Source organism: Rhinatrema bivittatum, chromosome 2 (genome assembly GCF_901001135.1).
Source record: "Rhinatrema bivittatum chromosome 2, aRhiBiv1.1, whole genome shotgun sequence".
Lineage (NCBI taxonomy): Eukaryota > Metazoa > Chordata > Amphibia > Gymnophiona > Rhinatrematidae > Rhinatrema > Rhinatrema bivittatum.
This window is the reverse complement of record NC_042616.1, coordinates 580,201,688-580,225,261: the sequence shown is the minus strand read 5'-3', so window position 1 is coordinate 580,225,261 and position 23,574 is coordinate 580,201,688. Positions and strand designations below refer to the sequence as shown.

General features: G+C 39.6%; 1 protein-coding gene across 9 annotated transcripts in view; it reads left to right on the top strand.

Moving 5' to 3' along the window:
* Window positions 1-23,574, top strand: part of PTPRM (protein tyrosine phosphatase receptor type M) — a 1,907,823-nt gene that overhangs the window by 1,196,103 nt on the left and 688,146 nt on the right. For all 9 annotated transcript variants that reach the window (XM_029591025.1, XM_029591024.1, XM_029591022.1 and 6 more), the window contains 2 exons: window positions 10,052-10,331; window positions 11,711-11,747. In XM_029591025.1, the coding sequence (XP_029446885.1) occupies window positions 10,052-10,331; window positions 11,711-11,747 (317 nt within the window). The remainder of the gene's footprint in view (window positions 1-10,051; window positions 10,332-11,710; window positions 11,748-23,574) is intronic.

Sequence of the window (23,574 nt, the reverse complement as noted above, 5' to 3'; positions counted from 1 at the left end):
GACTGCTGGTGGGTTCTGTCCTGCTTCTCAGACTACCAGGGTCAGAGAGAGAGAGAGGGCATGCAACCACCAATCTTTTTAGTCCTACGGCCCACCACAGGAAAGAAGGTGTCAGGAAGAGGAACCAACAAGCAGCTGTTACTGCAGGGTTATTTCCAGAGGGGCTGGCACTAGTAGGAGCAATCCATGATCTTTGACCCTGGGGCAGATGCAGCTCCGCAGGCCTGAAGGCAGAACAATAGAGGAAGCAATTTTTTTTTTTAGCAGCATTGGGAGAGAGCTGTGATGTCCTCTAGTAGTGGATGTCACCTATGGCTGCCATCCACATTGACCATAGGCTAGCAACAGCTCTGTAGGGGAGGCAGATCAGAAACATGGTGAACTGTGCGACAGTGTGGGACCAAGGTTAGGTTTGATCTCCCTTTCTGTCCCACACAGGATAGAAGAGCAGGGAAAGGGATCCCCAGGAGAATCCTCTATCCTTATTTGGACAGGAGCAGACAGAGGATCTCAGTGTTTCCTCCTCATCTACTTTTTTTTTTAATATTTAGAGGGAGGATATGGCTGGCCAGCCAGTCGCAAGGCTCATTTCTTTTTTAAAAAAGATAATCAGGAAGTTGGTGGGAAGGATATGAGAATTGCAGGGCTCACTTTTTTTTTCTTTTTAAAAGACCATCAGGAGGATTAAGGGAAGACAATGGGGACTGCAGGACATTTTTTTTTTTAAAGGAGCATTGGGAGCATGGAGGAAGAGGATAGGGCCTACAGTTGCTCACTTTTTGGGGGAGAAGGCACATCAGAAGGGTGTAGGATAGGGGCTGGGGCTGCTAGGTGTTTACATTTTTTTTTTTCAGACTGCTTTTGCAGTGCCTAGATTTGTCCAGGCAAGTTAGATGGCTAGTGCTAGAAATCAATGGTAGCTGCCTAACTTTTCAGTCTTGCCATAACACCTCCCCCAGACCCATCCAATATTTGTCTGACTAAATCTAGCAACCTACTGAAATTTAGGAGGATTAGTTTAGTTGAATAAGCTGTCCAGTTTTTAACTGACCCCTCTAAAGACTTTTTTCCATTTCTTTAAACTAAAATTAATTAAGGCACATATAGACCTGAAGGTCACAGGGTAGCAAGCACCATGTGAACATTTATTTATTTATTTATTTATTTTGTCAGTAGACTGTGGGTTGTTTATTTGCACACTTGCATTCTGTTGTTGTACTAGATATTTATTTTCCTGCAACCATAGATTTCTGATCCTGTTTAATATTGGAATTAAGATGGGTCAAGCCAGCTAGTACTTGTTTGGGAAACCTCCAGGGAATACAGGGGTCAGCTGACAATGGTGTTAGTGATTCAAGAGGGGTGGGGGAACATCTCTTTTTGTGCTAGAAAACTGTCATTTCCCTGGGGTGTGGGGCAATGTGCTACTGATAAGATGTCTTTCAGAGGAGACCTTAAATCAATGTCCTGCCTTTTATATGATATATTTTTAAGTGAACAGTTGGTAACGTGGTTAAACGTCACCAGGGGGTTATAAAATATAGCCTGCTGAAATTCCTTTCTATAGAAACAACCTGATGAGGCTCAGTTAAAAAAAAAAAAAAGAAAACCCTCAGCTTTTTTTTTCTGATATATGCATTTTTGTTAGCCCTATATAGAAAATGGGGAATTGTGTACTGAAGCCTACCTACAGGTGAAAGGAGCCTGCATACGTGTTTGAAATATTTTCAGTAAAATTGGTTTCAAAGCATTGACATGACCTCATGTAAAATAAAGCACATCACTGTGAATACTTTGTGTGCTTCTTGCAGACAAAGGTGTTTGATGGGTGTCTTGGTTATAGCCATAAATAACACTCATATTTAGTAGACAGGCAAATCAGAAAATCTACCCGTAGATGTTACAACAATTTTTATTTATTTTAAATGTTCAGGCACTTTTCAAAATTGTCCACTTACTAACTATATTATTTTTGGTTATGGGGAAGGAGAAGCCACTGTGTGTTTCTGGGAGGTAGTAATTGTGTATTTATTTTTATATGCAAATAATCCAAAGAGTTTCAAGTCTGTATTATGAGTCAACTACTTTTTACTCTAAGACAAAGTGGCCTTTCCAAGACTACACAATGATTTCTCCAGATAAACTGAAATCTATTAATCTTTAATTTGCTTTTGGGGTGTTTGTATGTTTTCCTGGTTGATTTAACTGGTGGGGAATATCTTCAAATGGGTAAATTTCACTCATAAATCCAGGCCATAGTGAGGATTATCAAAATGCACTAACTATCACATGCGTTAGGAAAAGGGGCGTGTTTTATGGTAATAGTGCACTTTGCAATAAACAGCCTATCTTAGTGTTTCACATAGGTATTAGCACAAACTGTAATAACTTTTTCGCATTTTGCAGTAAGTGCCAGAATTGTTGTAATTCCTACCTACAACCACTGGAGGGGGAGAGAGAGCGAGCCTAGCTATAAGGCCCTCATACTAGGTATGTATTTATCCCTCTATATGAGGCCCACCTAGCTACTCGAGGTGAGGTTTAGGTATTAGTGTAGGGGTTAGGGGCCACTTTGACATTCAGAGTGCGACGAACCAACAGAACAGAACAGTGCACTTTTGTGAAGATTTGATGCCCTTCAGAGTGAGGAAACTCACCCAAATATGAGATTTGTGCAATGTTCTTTCAACCTAGCTTGATGTTATCCAGGTAGAGAGTCCATCAAGGATAAAATGTCCTGCTGAAAATATCCAAATTGGGTTATCTGGCTATAGCCAGATAACTTTGAAACCCAATTGGCTTTGTTTGAATATCGCAGGTTAGGTTTCAAAGTTATCTGGGTACGTATACTGTAACTATAGTCTTAACTAGCTATATTCCAAAGATATAGCCAGTTGAGTGCTGGGCAAGCCAAACCAAATATGATTACAAGGTTGTCCAGTACCCTACCTCTCTCACAAGTGTGCTAAATGTTGGGCCTGCCGAGCCAATTCCCATCCCCATACCCCTCCAAGGCCTCCCCAAAGAGTTTTAAATTGTCCATGCACAATACAGCATGCCAGTTTAGAGAAACACATTTACCTCTGGCCCATTCCCCTTCCGCTATCCCAGCACTCCAGTCCTAACTGTCCCACCCCATCTAGCACTTTCGAAAACCATCAGCAGCACCAGGATCTTGTACATTCGTACTGCAATCCCAGCTGATTTTTAGCATATGGATATTGTATGGTTATCTAACCAAAAATGAGAGAATTTAACTAGTCAGAAGGATAGGCCAATTTGGTATTTTTCTGCCTTCTTCCTTTGCTATGTTAGTAAGCTCTTAGATACCATATCACATCCTGTGTAAACAGCATCATATATTTAGGGAGGCTGTTGTCTGGAACACTTTGGCTTGGTATACTTTTTGAGATCAGAGGATGTTGATTATAGTATTCAATCACTGCATCTGTTGCTTTCAGCCACTGATTCCTTTGTCAGAAGGATCTATTTGTGTGACAGATGGAATACAGTGTTTGATTTCAGTTTTAGCTAAATTGTCCAATATATGTGTAGTTGCACATCCAAATTCAAAATTATGTGACTGATTTAAAGCCAATTATTTTCTCATGTCATTAAGTCAATTTACAGATGAAGAAAAATGTCCAGGGCTTTCAAGGACTACAGCCCACAGTAATAGAGATCCAGCCTCCCCCTGAAATATAACAAATCAGCTCAGATTCTAAAGATGATACAGGCAGTGATGATTCTGAACTGAATTCAGATTATGGTGAAGAAATAGTAATAATCTACTAAAGAGCCAGAGTACAAAGCCGCAAATTCAATAAAAGCATCAGGGGATAATAACCATAAAAATTGTGATAATGAGGAGCCTATTGCATCAACTTGGAGCAAAAAGATAATATTCTGACATCCAGATAGCCAAGGTCTGAATTAAAACAGAAATAAGCTATTTGAGACCTGAATCAAGAAATATTAACAATTATGATCTTAATTATTGAGCACATTCATTTGATAGTGAATAAGAGAATGCGGAACACTCTTTTAGGGTAATTGATCACCTATAATATACACACTTTGATTTAAAAAATAAAAAAACACTTAAAGAATTAGGTAGAGCAACCTATCGTGATATCTCATACAAAATGGCTGACATGGAGATGTATGGAACGTTGTGATCAGATGTTGCCAGTTATAGTCTTTGAAAGAATAACAACCAGGGAGAAGCTATATAAGACAGGAATTTCTAGGATGTAAGCAGTGTCTAAGTTTCAGTGACCTGTGATTAGAGTATGAATGTTGTGAAGACTACCCTTTTTTATGTTTGGATTCTGTAAAAACCCAGCATTCGTACTGGCTTCCTGAACAATGGCTGGACTTCCACTCTCAGTCTACATGACCTGGACTCCTGTCTACTCAAATAGTTCAAGATTGCAGGGCTTTCTCCACCAAGAAACAGGAGAATAATAAAGAATGAATTCTGAGTTTCCATTCAACTGTTTCTCAGTTTCCTCAGAAGAACAAATAATTACCCCAAATGTAGTCCTTCTCTCAGCACACTCACTGTGGTTCTGCTTGCAGTAAAAACCCTAAACAAAATAAATCCCAAACACACAGTTTCTGCTTGCAGCAACAAACAAATCCCAAAGCACACAGTCTTTTCTGAGTTCCGCTTGCAGTGAAAAACAACTCCTAGTCTTTTCTGGAACCCACGCACTGCAGCTCCACTTGAAATGATAAACAAACAAATCAATCTCACGAATCAGAGTTCAGTCAGTTCTAGGAACTCACTCTTACTTCCCTTTCATTACAGTTCTCACTCTGTATTCATTTTCTTATCATCCATCTCTAATCCACGGTTACTTTCCACAGAAAACTTGCCTGCTACGGTTCAGAAGAGAATGCCATCTCTTCCTTCCTTTCCACCTCTTCCACTGACTCTATACCTCTCTCTGTATATATACTTCAGCTGTCTCACCTTTTAGATCAGAGTCTCCACCCACCCTACACTGAGAGACTCCACCCCCAAAACCGTATTGACATTCCATTCCCTTTGCCTAATGGGAGTTGTAGTCCTTACAATATGTCTGCTTGCTATGTGGCCATATGGCTTTGTTAACCTTGTCTGCCCTTCCCTTGTATTGGAACTCCTTCGTTTTCTGCTCCTGGTTTTACCGCACTACTGGAACAAAGGGGTCTACCTTATGACAATTCATAGCAAGAAATATTTAAATGTATTTATTAAGGACTTTAACTCATAGGACGTGGTGATATTAAGGATAAGGTGTAGGTTGAATCCTTGCTTACTTTTCTAATGTTGACTTGTTCATGTTATTTGTAATTGTATAGTATATTTGTGTATGAGAGGAAAACCATTAATATGTTTGCTGAAAATAAATAAGCTATAATTACCACAAAAAAGAAAAAACCTTCATTTTTGAAAACATTCATAATATTAGTCATAGTTGTATGGAAATTAAAAAAATCCTTGAGGATTTTGAAAATAAAACATGGACAGTCAAGCATCTCCTGTTGCTCAGACATAGTTTGAGTCTCTGTCTAGAGACAGCAAAAGCTGGTCATGCAGAGGTGATGATGCCCTTGGCCCTGGATAAGGAATAAAGGATGACAACTGCCACTGCCAGGGTGACCCCCTGCCAGCCAAAGGTGGTAGCAAGCAAGACAAGTCTCAGACAAGGCTTAACTTCATCCCATCCTGGTTAGCAGGGCACAAGACTGGAGTAGAAGTGTTCTCTGAAAGACGGAAAAATGGGATAGCAAAAAATAATAGTCAAACAATAAGATGGATGTAAGATTGCTAGAACATAGTGGGAATGTGCATGGGAAAAATTATCGTTTGATTCTCTTTCAGAGAAAAAGAAAATTTCGCATTTGTTTATTTTATTTATATATTTAAAAACTATTCTATACCGTCGTTAAGTTAGATAACCATCACAACGGTTTACAGTAAGGCACGATGAAATGAAATGAAAAAAGAGTGGTATAGATTACAACTTAATCATGTGCCATCATAGTACGGTAACAATTTAATACAATAAACTATGTGTGTAAATTACGCTTGTATATTTGGAACATATTAGGCGGTTTGTATTTAACATTAATATGTATTTGTATGTTATAAGTAACAACTTATAGTTTGGTGCGTCCTTATCAATCAACTGTTTTTCTCCTTCTCTTTATCTTTATAAAAAGCTTGTTTAAAAAGCCAGGTTTTCAGATTTGTTTTGAATATTTTCAGATTTCTCTGCAGCCTAATTTCGAGTGACATGGTGTTCCATAGCATGAGGCCAGCCAGTGACAGTACTCTTTCCCTTACTTGCGTGAGGTGTGCTGTTTTAACAGAGTGGACAGTTAGTAGAGCCTTATTAGCAGATCTCAGGTTTCTTTGTGGGACATGTACACCTAGTGCAGTGTTAAGCCAGTCAGATTTTTCATCATGGATTAGTTTATGAATTATACATAAAGCCTTATATTGTATTCTTTGTTCGATTGGAAGCCAGTGTAATTTGGCGAGTGTTCCAGTAATATGGTCATTCTTTTTTTTTTTTTTGCCAGTCAAAATTCTAGTAGCAGAGTTTTGTAATATTTGCAGTGGCCGCATTGTAGATTGTGGTAGTCCTAATAGTAGGGAGTTCCAGTAATCAGTGCTAGCAAATATCATTGCCTGTAGGAATGTGCGGAAATTGTTTAGTGTTAGTAGAGGTTTTAGTCTTCTCAGGATCATTAGTTTCGCGTATTCTTCTTTTATTTTCAGTGAGATGTGTTGTTTCTTGTTTAGTTCAGGGTCTATTATTACTCCTAGAGTCCGTACTTTTGTTGCTAGCACAGCAGCTTGAGTATTTTTGGATGTGGGTGTTGGTTGTATGTGGTGTATGTTTTTACGTTCCAGGTGTAGGAATTCCGTTTTGTCAATGTTTATTACTAGTTCCATCTGATTTAGGAGCTGTTTGATTATTTCAAGATACATTTTGGCAAGTTTCATTGTTTCTTCAATTGTGTTTACAATGGGTAGCAGTAGCTGTATATCATCTGCGTATATGTAATGTATTATTCCAAGACCCGCTACTAGGTGACATATCGGGAGGAGATAAATGTTAAAAAGTGTTGCCGACAGATGTTAATGTGCGTAAATGGCATTTTACACACACAGTGGATAACTTTCAAACAAATGCATATGGCAGCAAGGGCTGTGCAGAAGAAAAAAATGTTTTTTGTTTTCAGTTCATTTTCAAGAGGATTTTTTTACCGACAAATTTTGGTTCGTGAATTGTTTGATTTGTTTCATTCGTGAGAAAAAAACAAATCAAACAACCCCCCCCCAGAATGGCCAAAAAACGAAAACAAGGCCTCCCAGGGCCTCCCGCCTACCCAGAAAAATGCTGGGGCCCGGATTTTGAAAATAATGCCCCCCCCCCCCCCCCCCAGGCCCTAGGCCTTGCCTTAGACATAGACCGAGGCCCACTGCAGGGGCCGCAACCTTTAGTCTTAGTGTAAAACTGGTGCTTTAGCCTAAGCCTAGGCAAGAAGCCAGGGCCCTGCTTAGGGCATAGGCTGAGGCCCAAAGTAGGGGCTGCGACCTAGGCTTGAGTGTAACACCAGGGTCTGGGCCTAGGCCCAGCCCAATGCCAAGGTCTTACCTGATCTGTCGTGTATCCGATGGCAAGGCTGGGCCTTGGCCCAGACCCAGACCTGTAACAGGTGTTCTCACAGGACAGCAGGATGTTAGTCTTCACGAAACCCGCCAGCCACCCCGCGGAGTTGGGTTCATTTACGTTTTCTTATTTTATTTTTCGCACATACTTTTACTATAAGACGAGACTGAAGGGGGACCCCTGCTAGATGCAGGGTCAGTGCATTGCTGGGCATGCCCAGTAGGTGCCAGTCAAAGTTCTAGAAACTTTGACAAAAGTGTTCCGTGATTGGGCTCCATCCTGATGAAGTCACCCATATGTGAGGACTAACATCCTGCTGTTCTGTGAGGACACCTGTTACAGGTAAGCAACTCCACTTTCCCCCGCCTTTATAAACTCACCATGATGTATTGCTGCAGCAAAGACCTACAGGCCTCCAGAACCCAACAGCTGGATCTGCGGGGGAGGGGGCTGGCTAGGCAGAAGACCAGCCCTAGTCCTGCCCAGCATCTAACCTTGCAGTCCTGTACAACTCCTCAATTGATGTACCTAGAGTCCAGAAACCCTGACACCACCCAGCCAATAATACACAATAAACAAGTCTAATATCAATCACACCAGATAATTAGCAGGTGTGAAATTACACAAGTAAGTTGCCAAATGTGCATGCATAAGTGACTTTTAAAGTAGTAACTTACATGCGTAAATCTTCGCTCCGCCCTGAAACAACTCTAGATCTTTTGTACACGTGTATATGTGCACATAGGTCATTTTCAAAAGGATTTACATGTGTAAAAATATTTTTTGAAAATTGCTACTTTTACATGCTTAACTCCTTTAAGATTCTCTTCATATGGCTGAATTTTCAAAAGGTTTTACATGTGTAAATGGGCTTTTGAAAATAGCTGTGATGTATGCTACTTTTATGTGCTTAACTCCTTTGAAAATTCAATCCAAAAAATTGAAGTTGTACTTATGTGCCTAAAATCTAATTTTGTGTTCATAAAATTATATGCACACAAACTTTCTGAAAATGAATGGAATGAATGCGCATCCCTAAAAATTAGAGATAAGCTGTATGAACACTGCCAGGAAAACTTCTTTCTACTTTGGCATATTCATATTTGGAACAACATTAGATACATAAATGGCATTATATTTTGATGTCCAATATTTTGAGGCATAGCAAGAGGTGTTTCAAAATTAGGCATTTAACACATTGCTTCCTAAGAGGATAACTTTCAAATAACTGCAAGTGGTGGCGCATACACACGTATACGGCTGCACATAGTTTTACCATAGTATTTTGTAATCCATTTATATGCGTTTTATAAAATACATATATCTCTACCCCACAACATACACATTTATTTATTTATTTATTTATTTTTAGATTTTTATATACCGGTGTTCCTATATGAAATAAAGATCACATCGGTTTACATTGAAACAGAACATGAAAATTGCCAAAAGGCATTACATAGAACAAGGTTATGAAACTTGGAACAGTGTACATAAGTTCAAAATTTAACAATAACATGTATGAAGGCTTATGCGCGAATACACGCAGTGCATTGAAACACGTATATCAATGCACTGAATGTGCATACCCCCCCCCCCCACTCCCATTTTACTCGCCCAATCTTAAAGCATGTGTATGTCTAGGAAATTGCCAGTTTTTTACCAATTAGTCCACTGGCTTGCCCAGTCCTTCTCCAGGTCATCGAGATCTTTCCTGGTTCTTCAACTTGAACTCCTCCCACCCAGTCAATACTACACAATAAACACATTTAATATCATGCCAGGTAATCAGCAGATGTAAAAATACACAAGTAAATTGGAAAATATACACATATAAGTGTCTTTTAAAATAGCAGCTTAGGAGGGTAGGTGTTGGGCCCGCCCTGGAACACCCCCTAAACTGTATATGTGCATGTGAAAGTGAAAATACACATTTTTTCAATGTTTATGAAATACAGAGTACACGAGTATATGCCAATGTTTATGGGCCTGATTTTCAAAAGCATTTACATGCTTAAAAATGGGTTTTACACTTGTAAATTCACTTTACTCGTGTAAGTGGGCTTTCAAAAATTGCTACAATATATGCCAGTCAATTATCCATAGGTTTTACCCACATAAGTACACTTTATAGGCATAATGGCTTTTGAAAATTGCTACAATAGTATTTTATATTTATGCATGTGACTCCTTTGAAAATTCACTTGTATGTGTGTAGCATTTTGAAAATTTGCTTTTAAATGTATATTTTAGACACCCATAAAAAGTGTTGTTATAATAACTGTGTTTTTTGAAAATTTGCTTTTAAATGTATATTTTAGACACCCATAACAAATGTTGTTATAATAACTGTGTTTTTTAATCTTTTTTTTCTTAAGTGTTTACCAGATAGTCGTTGAGGAAAACCGTCCTGACAGAGTGAAGAAAAGTGAAATCCTGAAGTGCTATCCAGTGCCTATTCATTTCCACAATGTTTCGGCTCTGAACTCGCCATACTACTTTGCTGCAGAGTTTCCAGCCAGTGGTCCATATGGTCTGCAAACTATTCAACCTTTCACCATTGGAGATAACAGAACATACCATGGCTACTGGAATACTCCACTTCTCCCCCATAAAAGTTATAGCATTTATTTTCAGGCTGCCAGCAAAGCCAATGGGGTAAGTCTCATGGTAGGTGATTATTTAATTCAGAGATGTATATGTTTGTAGCTGAATCCTGTGCATTGTACTTGACTTGGAGTATTTGTTAGGAAACTGAAATTAACTAATTGCATTCAGTTTACCGGGTAGAAACCCCCCCATGATATTGTAGAACAGGAATGGCCGATTCCTATCCTCAAAAGCCACAACCAGGTCTGGTATCTAGAATATCCACAATGAATATCCATGAGATATATTTTCATGCACTGCCTCATTGTAGGCAAAAATATACAGTGTCATTGTAGATATCCTGAAAATCAGACCTGCTCATGGATCTTGCTTACAAGAGTTGAGGATCTCTGTCCTAGAATGATCTTTGTGTTTCGTGGTGATCCCATTTTTGTTGGTAAAAAATGGTGTTTCATTAAAACAATATACAGTGTTGTGGCAACATATCCTCACCACTACAATAAACATTTTGTTTTATATGTACTTATTACTAATGCATCCCCAGAAGTGGGCTATGATTTCCCTTGATGGCTAATTTGCTGTGGAAGTCTGCTCCTAGCTACTTGAGTTTAGTTCTGCTCCTGCTTTCTATTTATTAAGTTTTTTATTTTGCTTTTTATAACATTGGACTTCCTGGCCAGCCAATCACTTTATTTAAAATTCATTCCACTCTGGACTTACTTATTTTCACATCTGCTATCATACCTGCAACTGAGATACTAGTAAAGATGTAAATTTGTTTTGAAATGAGAAAAGAAAACAGAAGAGGGGACCAAAATGAGAAATGTTTAAAAGAACCCTTATAGACCCTACCTTATCTGCATGATTCTTCTTTGAATTGTTGTCTGTCTCCTGGGCAGACCTGCCTGAATCCTTTGATTCCTGATGCATTTTGGCTCCCTCCTGCCGCCCAGGAAATGTTTCTGCTAGCTATCATAATAACCATTCTTTCAGAGTGTACTAACAATGCAAAATTGTGAAACCATTAGTGTTTTTAAACTAACATAATGCCTAGGACTTTTATTTGCCTCCAGGATGAAATATCGTCCAAGGTCAGTGAGCTTGCAAAGCTTAAAAAAAAAAAAGCTGCACATATCATGCCTGATACATTTCTTTCATCTTCTGAGTAAATGTTAAGTGAAGTATTTCTTACATGCCTCAATGCATTGCGCTTCGGTTGTCTGTAGCTGGCAAGTTCAACAGAGTCGTTCAAGAGACCATAAATGTGTGATCAAAAGTGCATACATACACAGCAAGCTCTGCTTGGATATAATCAGTAGTGCTATAAGACTGTAAGACTTTTCTAAGTGTTATAAAATTACATATAATTGTATGTGTTCTAGTTACAGGCTCAAAGGATGATGCCTTTCCTCTTTGTTTTGACACAGGAAACAAAAATTGACTGCGTCAGGATGGCCACAAAAGGTACGCTAATGCAGCTGTGCTTCCCTAGACTGGAGAATATTTCTAACTCTTTCTTCATTACATTGTGTTAAGTATTTGTAACTAAAATCTATTGGCAGTTCTGCTATAAACATCTTCCTGAAACATGTTTTTTTACAGCTCTGGAAATGTTTAGTTTTTTTTTTTTCTGATAAAGCATTTCCCAATCAGAGTGAGTGCTATATTCACCATTTCTGTGCTGGGCTGAGTCCACAAAGGCTTTTTTTTTTGACAATAACTTAAAACACATTCTAATTAAACACGTAAGGATCCTATTTGGCTACAAATACCTGGCAACTTAAGCAAATTAAAAGGTACTAAAACCTAAGGGCCAGATCTTAAAATCTACGCCCGATTTTATAACATGCGGCATGTTATAAAATCCAGGCTCGGCCGCACAAGGGGGTGCACACATGTGCATCTTGCGCGCGCCGAGCCCGAGGAGAGCCCCGATGGCTTTCCCCGTTCCCTCCAAGGCCACTCCGAAATCGGAGCGGCCTTGGAGGGAACTCTTTTTCCGGCCCCCCCACCTTTGCTTCAAAAGTTAATTGCGCACACAGGCAGGCTGCCGGCGTGCCATGCCCTGGTACAGGCCGCTATGCCGGACTGCCGCCACGGACCGCCCACGGACCGCCCCTTTTTGCAAGCCCCGGGACATATGCGCGTCCCGGGGCTTGCGTGCGCTGCCGAGCCTATGCAAAATGGGCTCGGCACGTGCAGGGGCATATTTTCTTGGGATACGCGATTAGCCTTGCCTTTGAAAATCTGACCCTAAGTGAAGTAAATCAGAGAAGGTAATTCAAGCTGCCAATATTCTGAAACCTGCTGAAGATGACAAATATTCAGGGTCATTTATCAAATCGCGTTATGGCGTTTTTGCATGCGAAAAATGCCTTAATGCATGCAAAAAAACACCATAATGCATGGTGCGATGCTGGGATTGGGGAGGAGTCGGGGGGCGGGAATGTTGTAAAAGGGGGCTGGCTTCACACTTTGCGAAGCCATAACGCACAGTTTTAACTCCGAAAATAACTAGCGTTAAGGTGTGTAATGTGCCCATATTGCAATTTGTGATTTTTTTGCAAATTCTGTTTTGGGCATTTTTTGGCTGGGGAAGGTCCTGAGATGTGGGAGGAGGGGGGGAGGGGAGAGAGAGAGAGCCTCTGGGGGTAGCACCATAGTAAGCAGCTATTTATGCTACTATAGGAGGCCTACCTAGTAACTCAAGGTGAGATTTAGGTAGTAGTGTAGGGGTTAGGGGCTACTTTTACATACAGAGTGAGACGTACGAATAGAACAATACACTCTTATAGAAACATAGAAACATAGAAATGACGGCAGAAGAAGACCAAATGGCCCATCCAGTCTGCCCAGCAAGCTTCACACATTTTTTCTCTCATACTTATCTGTTTCTCTTAGCTCTTGGTTCTATTTCCCTTCCACCCCCAGTTTTAATGTAGAGAGCAGTGATGGAGCTGCATCCAAGTGAATAAAGTGAATAAAGATTTGCATCCAAGTGAATAAAGATTAGTCCAAGATTATAAAGATTTGATGTCCTTCGGAGTAAGGAAACTCACACAAGGATGAGATTTGTACAATGTTCTCTCACCCTAGCTTGATGTTACCCAGGAAATTCACAAGAGTGTACTCTGCATGTAAAAGTGGCCACTAACCCCTACACTATTACCTAAACCTCACCTTGAGTTACTAGGTGGGCCTCCTACAGTAGCATAAATAGCTAAGTACTACAAGGGGTCTTGTATAGTGTCTCTCTGTCTCTGTCTCTCTCTTTCTCTTTGATATATTCCGTTTTACTATGAACTAACTAGGTATTCTTTAACTGTTGGTTGAGAGCTAGGATGAGTCAACAGTGTAGCGCCTGTTACTTTTGCACATTCATAAGGGATTTTCCCATGGTGTTAAATAAGTGCGTGTTATCTGCTTTATATCAGCAGATTTATTTATTGCAAACTAGTACATCTCTTCATTGGAAGGATTATGATATTAGATGTTAGCTTTTATTTATTTATTTGTGTATTTGTTTTTATATACCGGTATTCGTACATACATCATATTGGTTTACATCGAACTTAACCAGTTACAAGGAAACAGAATGGAACCTAATTAAAACAATAAGGGGGTAAAGCAATATAAGGGGATTAAAATGAATTAAAACAGGAAACTTGATGGAGGAACGAGGAGGTAGGTTGGGGCATGATTAAAACAATTTCTTTAAAAAAAGAGATTTTTTAAAAAAGAAAGCTTATTAAAACAAGCTTTCTTAAGAAAACTACAGTTCTCTCTTTAAAGTCGCATTCTGTATTTGAGGGAAAAAAAATTCACAAACCGTTTTATACTGAGCTAATAAAAATTAGCCCCTGTAATATAAATTTTTTTCAGGGCTAATTCTGAAAAGGATTTATGCTCATAAACCCCAGTTTTATGTACATAAAACGTCTGTTAAAAAGTATCTAGGGGACTGCGTGCATAAAAGTGTGCACAAAAGTGATTTTGCATGTACTTTTACACGCACTACAGAGGCATTGCAGAGGGTCGCATTGGGGCGGGGACATGATTTATGGGCAATTTTATCAAAATGAATTTATGCACATAAATCTACTTTGAGAATTTAAGATAAAGTCTATAGGTAAAAAAGTACCACACGGACTATAGCCTAGGTGGACTGTTTGAAAATGACCCTCTTAATATCTATCAAAGTATACTAGAGTAGTACTATTTTTAAACCTGTCTAGAATTGTGTGCCATCTTTAAAACACATTATATGATGGATCTCCAAAGGAGAGGAAAGAGGAAAGAGGACCAGAGATGAGAGAGAAAAAACTGTGCACGGGATGGAAGGATTTCAGATGTGGGAGGATTGGGCAGGTAGTTCTGATATATATAAGGAGAGATCAATGGGAAGAGGATTCAGACTACTACTCCTTGTATCCTTCTTTCTCCACCCTGAAAATCCTGCATGCCCTCACTCCTCCTCCCCTAATCTCTTTTTTCTCACATACACTCTGGCTGGTCATCTCTTTCTGCTTCACATAAATACCTGTTCCCCTCTCTGTTTCTGTCAGAAACATCACTGGCTGACCCCCTCTCTCACTTCCAAGTCTATCCCTTTTTTCTCCCACAGCCCCTCCTATTTGCCCCCCCCCCCCCCCAGCCAATGCTCCAGTCATCCCCCAGTTTCTCCTTATTTGCAGCCCCCTTCCCCCTATGAGCCAATCCAATTAATATGCCACAACCTCTGCTCACCCTCTTTGGCCAACCCTCAACAATCCTCTCTCCCCAGTCCCTCTTTCCCCCTACTGCTGATCAAGCCAACAGAAGGATGAAGAAAACAGCAGTGCATTAGGCCACGTCCTCCTCCTCCACCACTCATGGCCAGACTAATGCTTTCAGCTATTTGGGACACCATTATACTACAAAATGGTTCAAAACGCCAGTTAGGTGTTAAACCACCTACAATGCAGTCCATTGAACTATCACCCTCCTCCTCCTACAATCCTGATCAGCATAATGAAAGGGGTGAAAGTGGAGCATTATGGATCAGTTAGGGGGGAAGAGAATAAAAGAACATAAGACTTGCCATACTGGGTTAGACCAAGGGTCCATTAAGCCCAGTATCCTGTTTCGAACAGTGCCCAAGCCAGATCCACAAGTACCTGGCAGGATCCCAAGAGGTAGATAGATTCCAAGCTGCTTAGTCCAAGATTAAGCAGTGGATTTCTGCAACGCTTCCTTAATAATTGTTAATGGACGTTTCCTCCAGGAACTTGTCCAAACCTTACCTAAACACAGCTATACTGACAGCTTTCACCATATCTTCTAGTATCAAATTCCAGAGCTTAATTAAGTGTTGATTAAAAAAAATATTTTCTCTTATTACTTGTAAATGTATTACCCTGTAAATTCATTGTGGTTCCTTGGTCTTTGTACTTTTCGAAAGAGTTAACAACTGATTAACGTTTACTTGTTCCATTCCACTCAGTATTTTTTAGACCTCTACCATATCTCCGCTCAGCCGTCTCTTCTCCAAGCTGAAGAGTTCTAACCTCTTTAGCCTTTTTTCATAGGGGAATTGTTCCATCCTGTTTATCATTTTGGTCACCATTCTCTGTACCTTTTCTAATTATGCTATGTTGTTCTTGAGATGAGGTGACCAGAACTGAACACAATACTCAAGTTGAGGTTGCACCATGGAGCGATATAGAGGCATTATGATAGCCTCTGTTTTATTCTCCATTCCTTTCCTAATAATCCCTAGCATTCTATTTGTTTTCTTTGCTGTTGTACACTGAGCAGAAGATTTCAACATATTTTCAACAATGATACCTAAATCCTTTTTCTGAGTGGTGACACCTAACATGGAACCTTGCATTTTGTAGCTATAATTTGGGTTTCTCTTCCCTAAGTTCATCACTTTGCACTTGCCTACATTAAATTTCATTTGCCATTTGCATGCCCAGTCTCCCAGTTTTGTGATGTCCTCTTGCAATTTCTCACAATCCTCTTGTGATTTGACAACTTTGAATAATTTTGTGTCATTGGCAAATTTGATCATCTCATGTGTTATTCCCCTTTCCAGGTCATTTATAAATATATTAAAAAGAATCGATCCCAGAACAGATCTCTGGAGCACTCCACTATTCTCTTTTTCTATTGGGAAAATTTACCATTTAGCCGTACTCTCTGTTTTCTATCTTTTAACCAGTTGGCAATGCACAATAAAAACTGCCACCTATCCCATGACTTTATAATTTCCTAAGAAGTCTCTCATGTGGGACTTTGTCAATTGCTTTCTGGAAATCCAGATACACTATATCAACTGGCTCACCTTTATTTAAGCCTTCAAAAAATGTTACAGATTTGTGAGGCAAGACTTCGCGTGGATAAATCCATGTTGGCTTTGTCCCATTAAATTATGCTTATCTATATTTTCAGCAATTTTGATCTTTATGATAGTTTCTACCATTTTACCTGGCACAGACATCAGACTTACTGGTCTGTAACTTCCTGGATCACCCCTTGATCCCTTTTTAAAAATTGGTGTTACATTGGCAACCTTCCAGTTTTCAGGTACCATAGATGATGCTATTGATAGTTCACAAATTTCCATTAGCAGGTCAGCAGTTTCGTTTCTAGATTCTTTCAGCACTCTGGGATGTGTACCATCTGGTCCAGGTGATTTGCTACTCTTTATTTTGTCAATTTGCCTTGGTACATCTTCCAAGTTCACTGAGATTTATTTCAATTCCTCTGAATCATTACCTTTGAATATCATTTCTGGCATACGTATTGTATTTTTCTGTTAGTTTCGACAGGATCGTGATTTTTTTGCTTTTTGTTTGGTTGATACGTATATCTCTTACATCTTCCTCAGTGAATACTGAAGCATAGAATTTATTTAGTTTCTCTGCTACAGCTTTGTCATCCCTAAGTGCTCCTTTTACCCCTTGATCATCTAATCCTCCAACTGACTCCCTCGAATGTACCTGAAAATGTTTTTATTATGAGTTTTTGCTTCCACAGCAAGCTTCTTTTCAAATTGTCTCTTTGCCCTCCTTATCAATGCATTGCACCTGACTTGCCAGTGCTTATGCTGTTTCCTGTTTTCTTCATTCAGATCCCTTTTCCATTTCTTGAATGATGTTCTTTTACATATTATAGTCTCTCTCACCTCACCTTTCAACCATGCCATTAGTCGTTTAGCCTTTTTACCACCTTTTCTAATGCATGGAATACATCTGTTCTGGGCTTCCAAGTTGGTATTTTTAAAAAACATCCATGCCTGAGCTAAACTCTTAACCTTTGCAGTTGATCCTTTCAGTTTTTTCCTAACCATTTTCCTCATTTTAGCATAGTCACCTTTTTGAAAGTTAAATGCTGTCATAGTAGATTTCTTTTTTGCGCTCCCTCTAGTTATTAAGTCAAATTTGATAATGTTGTGATCACTATTGCCAAGTGGCTCCAACATGGTTATCTCTCGCACCAAATACTGTGTTCCATTAAGGACTAGATCTAAAATAGTTTCCCCTCTTCTTGATTCTTGTACCAGCTGCTCCATGAAGCAGTCATTTATTCATCTAAGAACTTTACTTTTCTAGAATGTCCTGATGTAACATTCACCCAGTCAATACTGGATGAATACAGTCAATACTGGATGAATGTTAGAGACCCAGTGTGTATGATCATCTGTCCTGAGGACAACTACATGTATGTTTCTGATGTATTTTATGGTAATGTGCACAATTAAGATTTTTGTAAAAAGCAACTATATAAATTACCAATATTGATGATAGCCAAATTGAAAAAAAAAATCATGTATGAGCAAGATCAGCAGAAGGACAAAAGTAGATCCAAATAACAGATAATTTAATAGTTTAAGGAAAATAGTTTGTAGTATTTACAATTTATTTTTCATTTACTAGCTAGAGTAATAATTTTTCCACAGCATAGATCACTGGTTTAGAAGGAACTGGGGACTCTTTCTTTTGGGGTCATTGGATAAAATAGTGTGGTTACAATGTTACTCCTCCTAAATAGAAAAAAAAAAGTAAACAAATTTAGAACAAAAGTTTATTTACTTTATCACATTTATTACACACCAATATGCTATGAAGCTACCCTTGATGAGGTATAACAGTGAAAAATCACACAGAAAAAAACAGAATAAATTATAAACAAAAATATCAGCAAAATAAATATAAAATAAAACATACTGCAATAGTATCAGAACCAGTTGTAGGTAGTACCTATCTATTGTACTAACTGACCTGATGAAGAGAGAGTAACCTTTGAAAGCTTGTCACAAATATATTTAGTCTAATAAAAATGTATCATCTACAACTTGCTTGTTGACCTTTATTTCTGTGAATCATTGTAGAAAGGCTGATGATAAATATACTCATTGGAAAATGAAAGAACAATATCATTGATAGCATGCATTGTCTTAATCCACAACAAAACCCATTAAATTAACAGCATTTTACACCTCAAGGAAACATGAGCAGAGATGAAAAGTAAAATAATGGTGTATCTATGGATATATTGATGTGAGAAATCGTCTGTTAGTGGCATCTCTAGTAAATAAAATGGCTATCTCTTTCAGGGGTCATTCATCAACATGCTATAGGCCATTATCGCATGCATTATGGCGTTATCGCGTGCGCTAACGGCCTATCGCAAAATCGTATGCAAATAAAAAATGTAATATTCAAGTGGGAGGAATTAGGATGGGGCAAATGTAAAGTAGGGGGGTGGTATCGCGGTGCGCGATATGTATCGCACATTATCGCAGGTCAGTACTGTGGCTAATACCTACACCTTTTTTCTGGGCAGTACGGTTGGATCGCGGGCAGTATCGCGTTCCATGGTATTATCGTGGCGCATATTGCGCGCAGTAAACACTTCAATCAATACACACACCCTACCAAGCATTCCTGACCAATAAAAACAGCTGTTTTTAGCAGGTCAAGCTTCCTAGCAGCTTTTGGTGAGTGGCAAGTGTACTTCTATATGCATTCTTCAGACCTCAGCAGCCTCACCACACGCAACGACACATGGCAGATGAACAACCTGAACAGGACCCAAGGCCACTTTCAAGAGATCTGAGGGAAGTACCAGCAGTGCAGGCAGAGGGTCCGCTGCTGTGGGGCTCAGGGCCTTGCTAAGCGATGGGCACTCACCCGGCCATGGGCCAGGAAATACAGGGAGCGTATCTTTCCTCCATGAACATCCTTGCTGGGCATGCCTGAGGACTTTGTGGTTAGCAGGTATCGTCCCAGCTCTCGGGCAATCCTGGAATTATATGAAGACGTCCGAGGGAATCTGGTTCCGGTCACGGCAAGGTCCCGCGCTGTCCCTGGCCTCACCAAACTGTTGGCCATGAAATGGAGGATGGCCAAGTGGCTCCTTCCAAACCACAGTAGGGGTGGTGAGGGGAATGTCCCAAACCACATTCTTATGCTGTCTTGACCAGGTCATTGCAGCTGTCACGGACTGCAGTAATCAAATACATAAAAGTTCCTCATGACAAGCAGGACTTTTTTGATTTGAAGAGAGGTTTCTATGCCTTTGCACACTTTCCCAGTGTCGTCTGAGCTATCGACTGCTCTCTCACATGGCCATCATTCCACCCCGTCAAAGGGAGGAGACGTACCGCAACAGAAAGCTCTTCCACTCCATCAACGTGCAAATAGTCTGCGACATTTGAATGCGCATCCTGGTGGCCAGGTACCCGGAACCATGCATGATTATTTTATACTTAGGCAATAGGGCCTCTGACAATTCGGAGGCTGGCCTGAATGGTTACGCTTGGCTTGTAGGTAAGACACCCTTTTCTTTCTCATTTCCATCAATGCTTATGGATATGTGGTTAATACCACTCAAATTGGGGGGGGGGGGATAGTTGTGGGGGAGGACATGATTGGTGGCATTACACCTGGCTTCTGCAGTTCTGTATGCAGGTCATTGTCCAAGGGCATTCCTTTCCCCACCCATGTTTCAGAGGCCTGCCAAATTAGTAAGGGAAAACAAGACACAAGACCTAAAGTCAAAATCCACTATACACATAGCACATATTTCTAACCCTATGCTGCCGTACTCCTCCCACATCTTTCCTGTCTAACCCCTTCCCCCACCCTACCCTCCTATCCCTTCCGTCCTGCCTGTCTCTACTTGTCCCCCTGTCCCTCTTCCTACTCCCCCTGTCCCTCCTGCCCTCTTCTTCCCACTCCTTCTGCCTCCTCCTCCCCCTGCTATCTTCACCCCTTTTCTCTCTTCTCTTCCCATGCCTGTCATGTTCCATGCTTTCTTCCTCACATACACTCCTCCACTGCTCACACTCCTCTTCTGCTTTTTACACTCCTCCTCCGCTCCTCACACTCTTCCTCTACTTCTCCATTCCACAGAAAATGACAAATAGGACTTGCTGTCTTTCACACCAGCAAATATCACAAAAGGCAAAGGGAAACAAATGACAACACAAAACAGCACAACTCAGTCAGAAATCATAAAACTACACCACCAGAACTCCTCTAACACCACTAACTTCCACTCCTCTCATTCCAATGCCCGATAAACCCTCAAAGAAGAAGGGACAGGAAGCGAGCATTAATACTAGGAAAAAAAATTTGCGGTGTGAGATAATGTAATGCGACAACCACGATGACGTACCGCAGCGTGTGTTACATTGTGCGCGGCGGCAAGCCACCAATTTGAATATACACGCGTCTTTTGTTTATTGCGGTGGTAGGTATGCAATAAATAAAGCACTTTGATGAATCTAGTGGTAAATTAGCTACATTGTATGTTAAAGGGGCCTATGAATAAGAGGGTTTTTTTGCTTCTATATTTGGCTCAACGTGATATATGAAATCTTGAAACTAGAAAATATTTTTCAATTTGGTCATGTAGCTGTTTTGCTATTGATATCCACAATACACATTGTGACAAAATGAGTAGTCACTTGAATTTACAGTCTCAAAAGGGATACCAAAGAGAAATGGAATTAGAAATTGTAACTTCTCCAAATAGTGGTCCTTCCAGAAAATGATTGAACCACATTGGCAGCATGATCGGGTGAAGCTGCTGCTATCCAAGAATGGAGATCATGAGTTTGTAATGCTGGGGATGCTGTACAGTATCCTTCAACAGATGCAAATGAGCTAAAATAAGAAAAACAGGTAGAACATAGCCAATGCATAAAAGGAGTTAGAGCCTTCGGTCCACATTTAATTTTCAAACAAAAAGTAAGGAAAAAATTAAAAAGACTACAAATCAACTTGCATAATTTTGAAATAACTATATCTATGGGCAAAAGATATGCTTCCTGCAAATATGAGAAGTGAAAACATCCTGCGGAAAAAATTATTGCAAACATTAACTTTTGCCTGATTCATAAAATTAGCACTTTTGGGCCAAAGTCCAACAGAATTGTTTCTTGAACAATTTCTTCTATGTGTGTTCTCGTTCTAGAATTTGAAGAAAGTTAAAATTTTGGATAAATAATAAACTATTTCAAAACTATGCAAACTAACTTCCAGACATTTTGCATATTTTTGTCACAGTTTTTCCTAAAATTAGACCTAGTCTTGCATCTGCTGCAAGTTAGTGGTTGACATATTGCTTGTGGTTTTATGTAGAAATGAGGGTCAATGAACAAGTTGTAGGCAATACTTTTGTTTATGATTTTAAAATATTAGTGTAACTCATTAAAATCACTATAGATGTGCATTTGTTTCAAACCAATGCAAAAAAATGCAATCAGTGAGGCCATTTTCAGTTTGTTCCAAATCGAATGTATGGAAAACAGCTTCCTACAAAAATACCTGAAAAGTTTAGGGTATTTTCATATTCGTGCATTTAAAAAAGGAAAAAAGGCCTCCAGCAGTCCTAGAAACTCCCTCCCACCCAGAAAAATATAAATGGAGCCAGTCCAGGATTTGATTGGGGCCCAGCTAGGTCCCTCCCCCTGTTTAAAGGTGCTGGAGTAAGGGGCTTTCTGCCCTGGCCCTGGCCCTCACTTGCCGCCTTCCCAGATCCTCAATAGAAAAGGACAGGAATGATGCCCATTTCCTCCTGCCTGGGTCCCAGTCCTTTAAAAGTGCCACCATCCACCTGGAGGATGGTGCCGAAGTAATGAATCATCATGGCAACAGCTGCACCAGTAGAAGGTGCCAAAATGATGTCACTTCAATACCAACCCTCCAGGCAGATGATGCCATTTTTAAATGACTGAGACCAAAAACGTAAGTAGGGCTGGTGGGAACTCCCCAGCTGCAGAGTCTTTAAATGGGAGGAGGTGCCCATCCAGACATCAGGCAGGGCCTCGGACAAGCACTGGGACCAGCCCTGGGCAGGCCTCAGATAGGCTGGCTTAGTTCTTTGTCTGGGAGTTGAGGTTGGAGGGGCAAAAGGAGACCTGGCTGGGCATGGACTTCAGGTTTATGTTTTGCATGGATGATAGGAGTTTTCCAGGGCCATGGGAGAACTTTTTTTTTAATCAATTCTGGGTTCTTTTGTTTTTGTTTTGGGTTTTTTCATGTTTAATGTTTTCTTTTTTTGGTTTGGCAAATGAACTGATCCGATAAAAATGTTAAACAAATTAAAAACCAAATGAAAAAAATCTTGAAATGAAAAAACAAACCAAAGCAAAAATTTGGGGACTATACATCTCTAAAAATCAGCCAATCTTATTGCTGTAATTTTCTTATTCTTTCTACTGCACTATGCAAAAAGATAAAAATAGACTTTAAGAAAATAAGCATTGTTCAAGTGCCATTAAAGCACTGAAGTAATATCTGATTTAATTTAATATATTTCCAAATCAAATAAAATCACATTTCTGTGCACATTCTGAGGAAAAATGAACTTAAGGCTTGATTTACTAAGGCTTTTTCCCCAATTTGTGTCTGTGGGAAAAACGCTTAGTAAATCAGGTTATAGGCTATTTTATTTGTATGCCACCTATGCGATAACCCTAGGCAGCACACAAAAGAACAAACATAATAAAATAATCAAACATAAATTAAAACAGTCTAAAACAACTTAAATAGATAAAATAAAGCATAATTAAAATTGAGTAAAGCAGCCTATAACAAAAGGATTCTAAAAGATTCCCAAGCTACTCCTTTTGGGATATACAGGATGGCCCATGGAAAAGTAGCCTGCCTCCAATACCAGTGCCACACAGGCAGGCTACTTTTCCATGGGCCACCCTGTATAACAATCTACTGATAAGCCTCAGTAAAAAGAAAAAGTCTTTAGCAAACTCTTAAATGTTTTTTTAAAGGCTGTA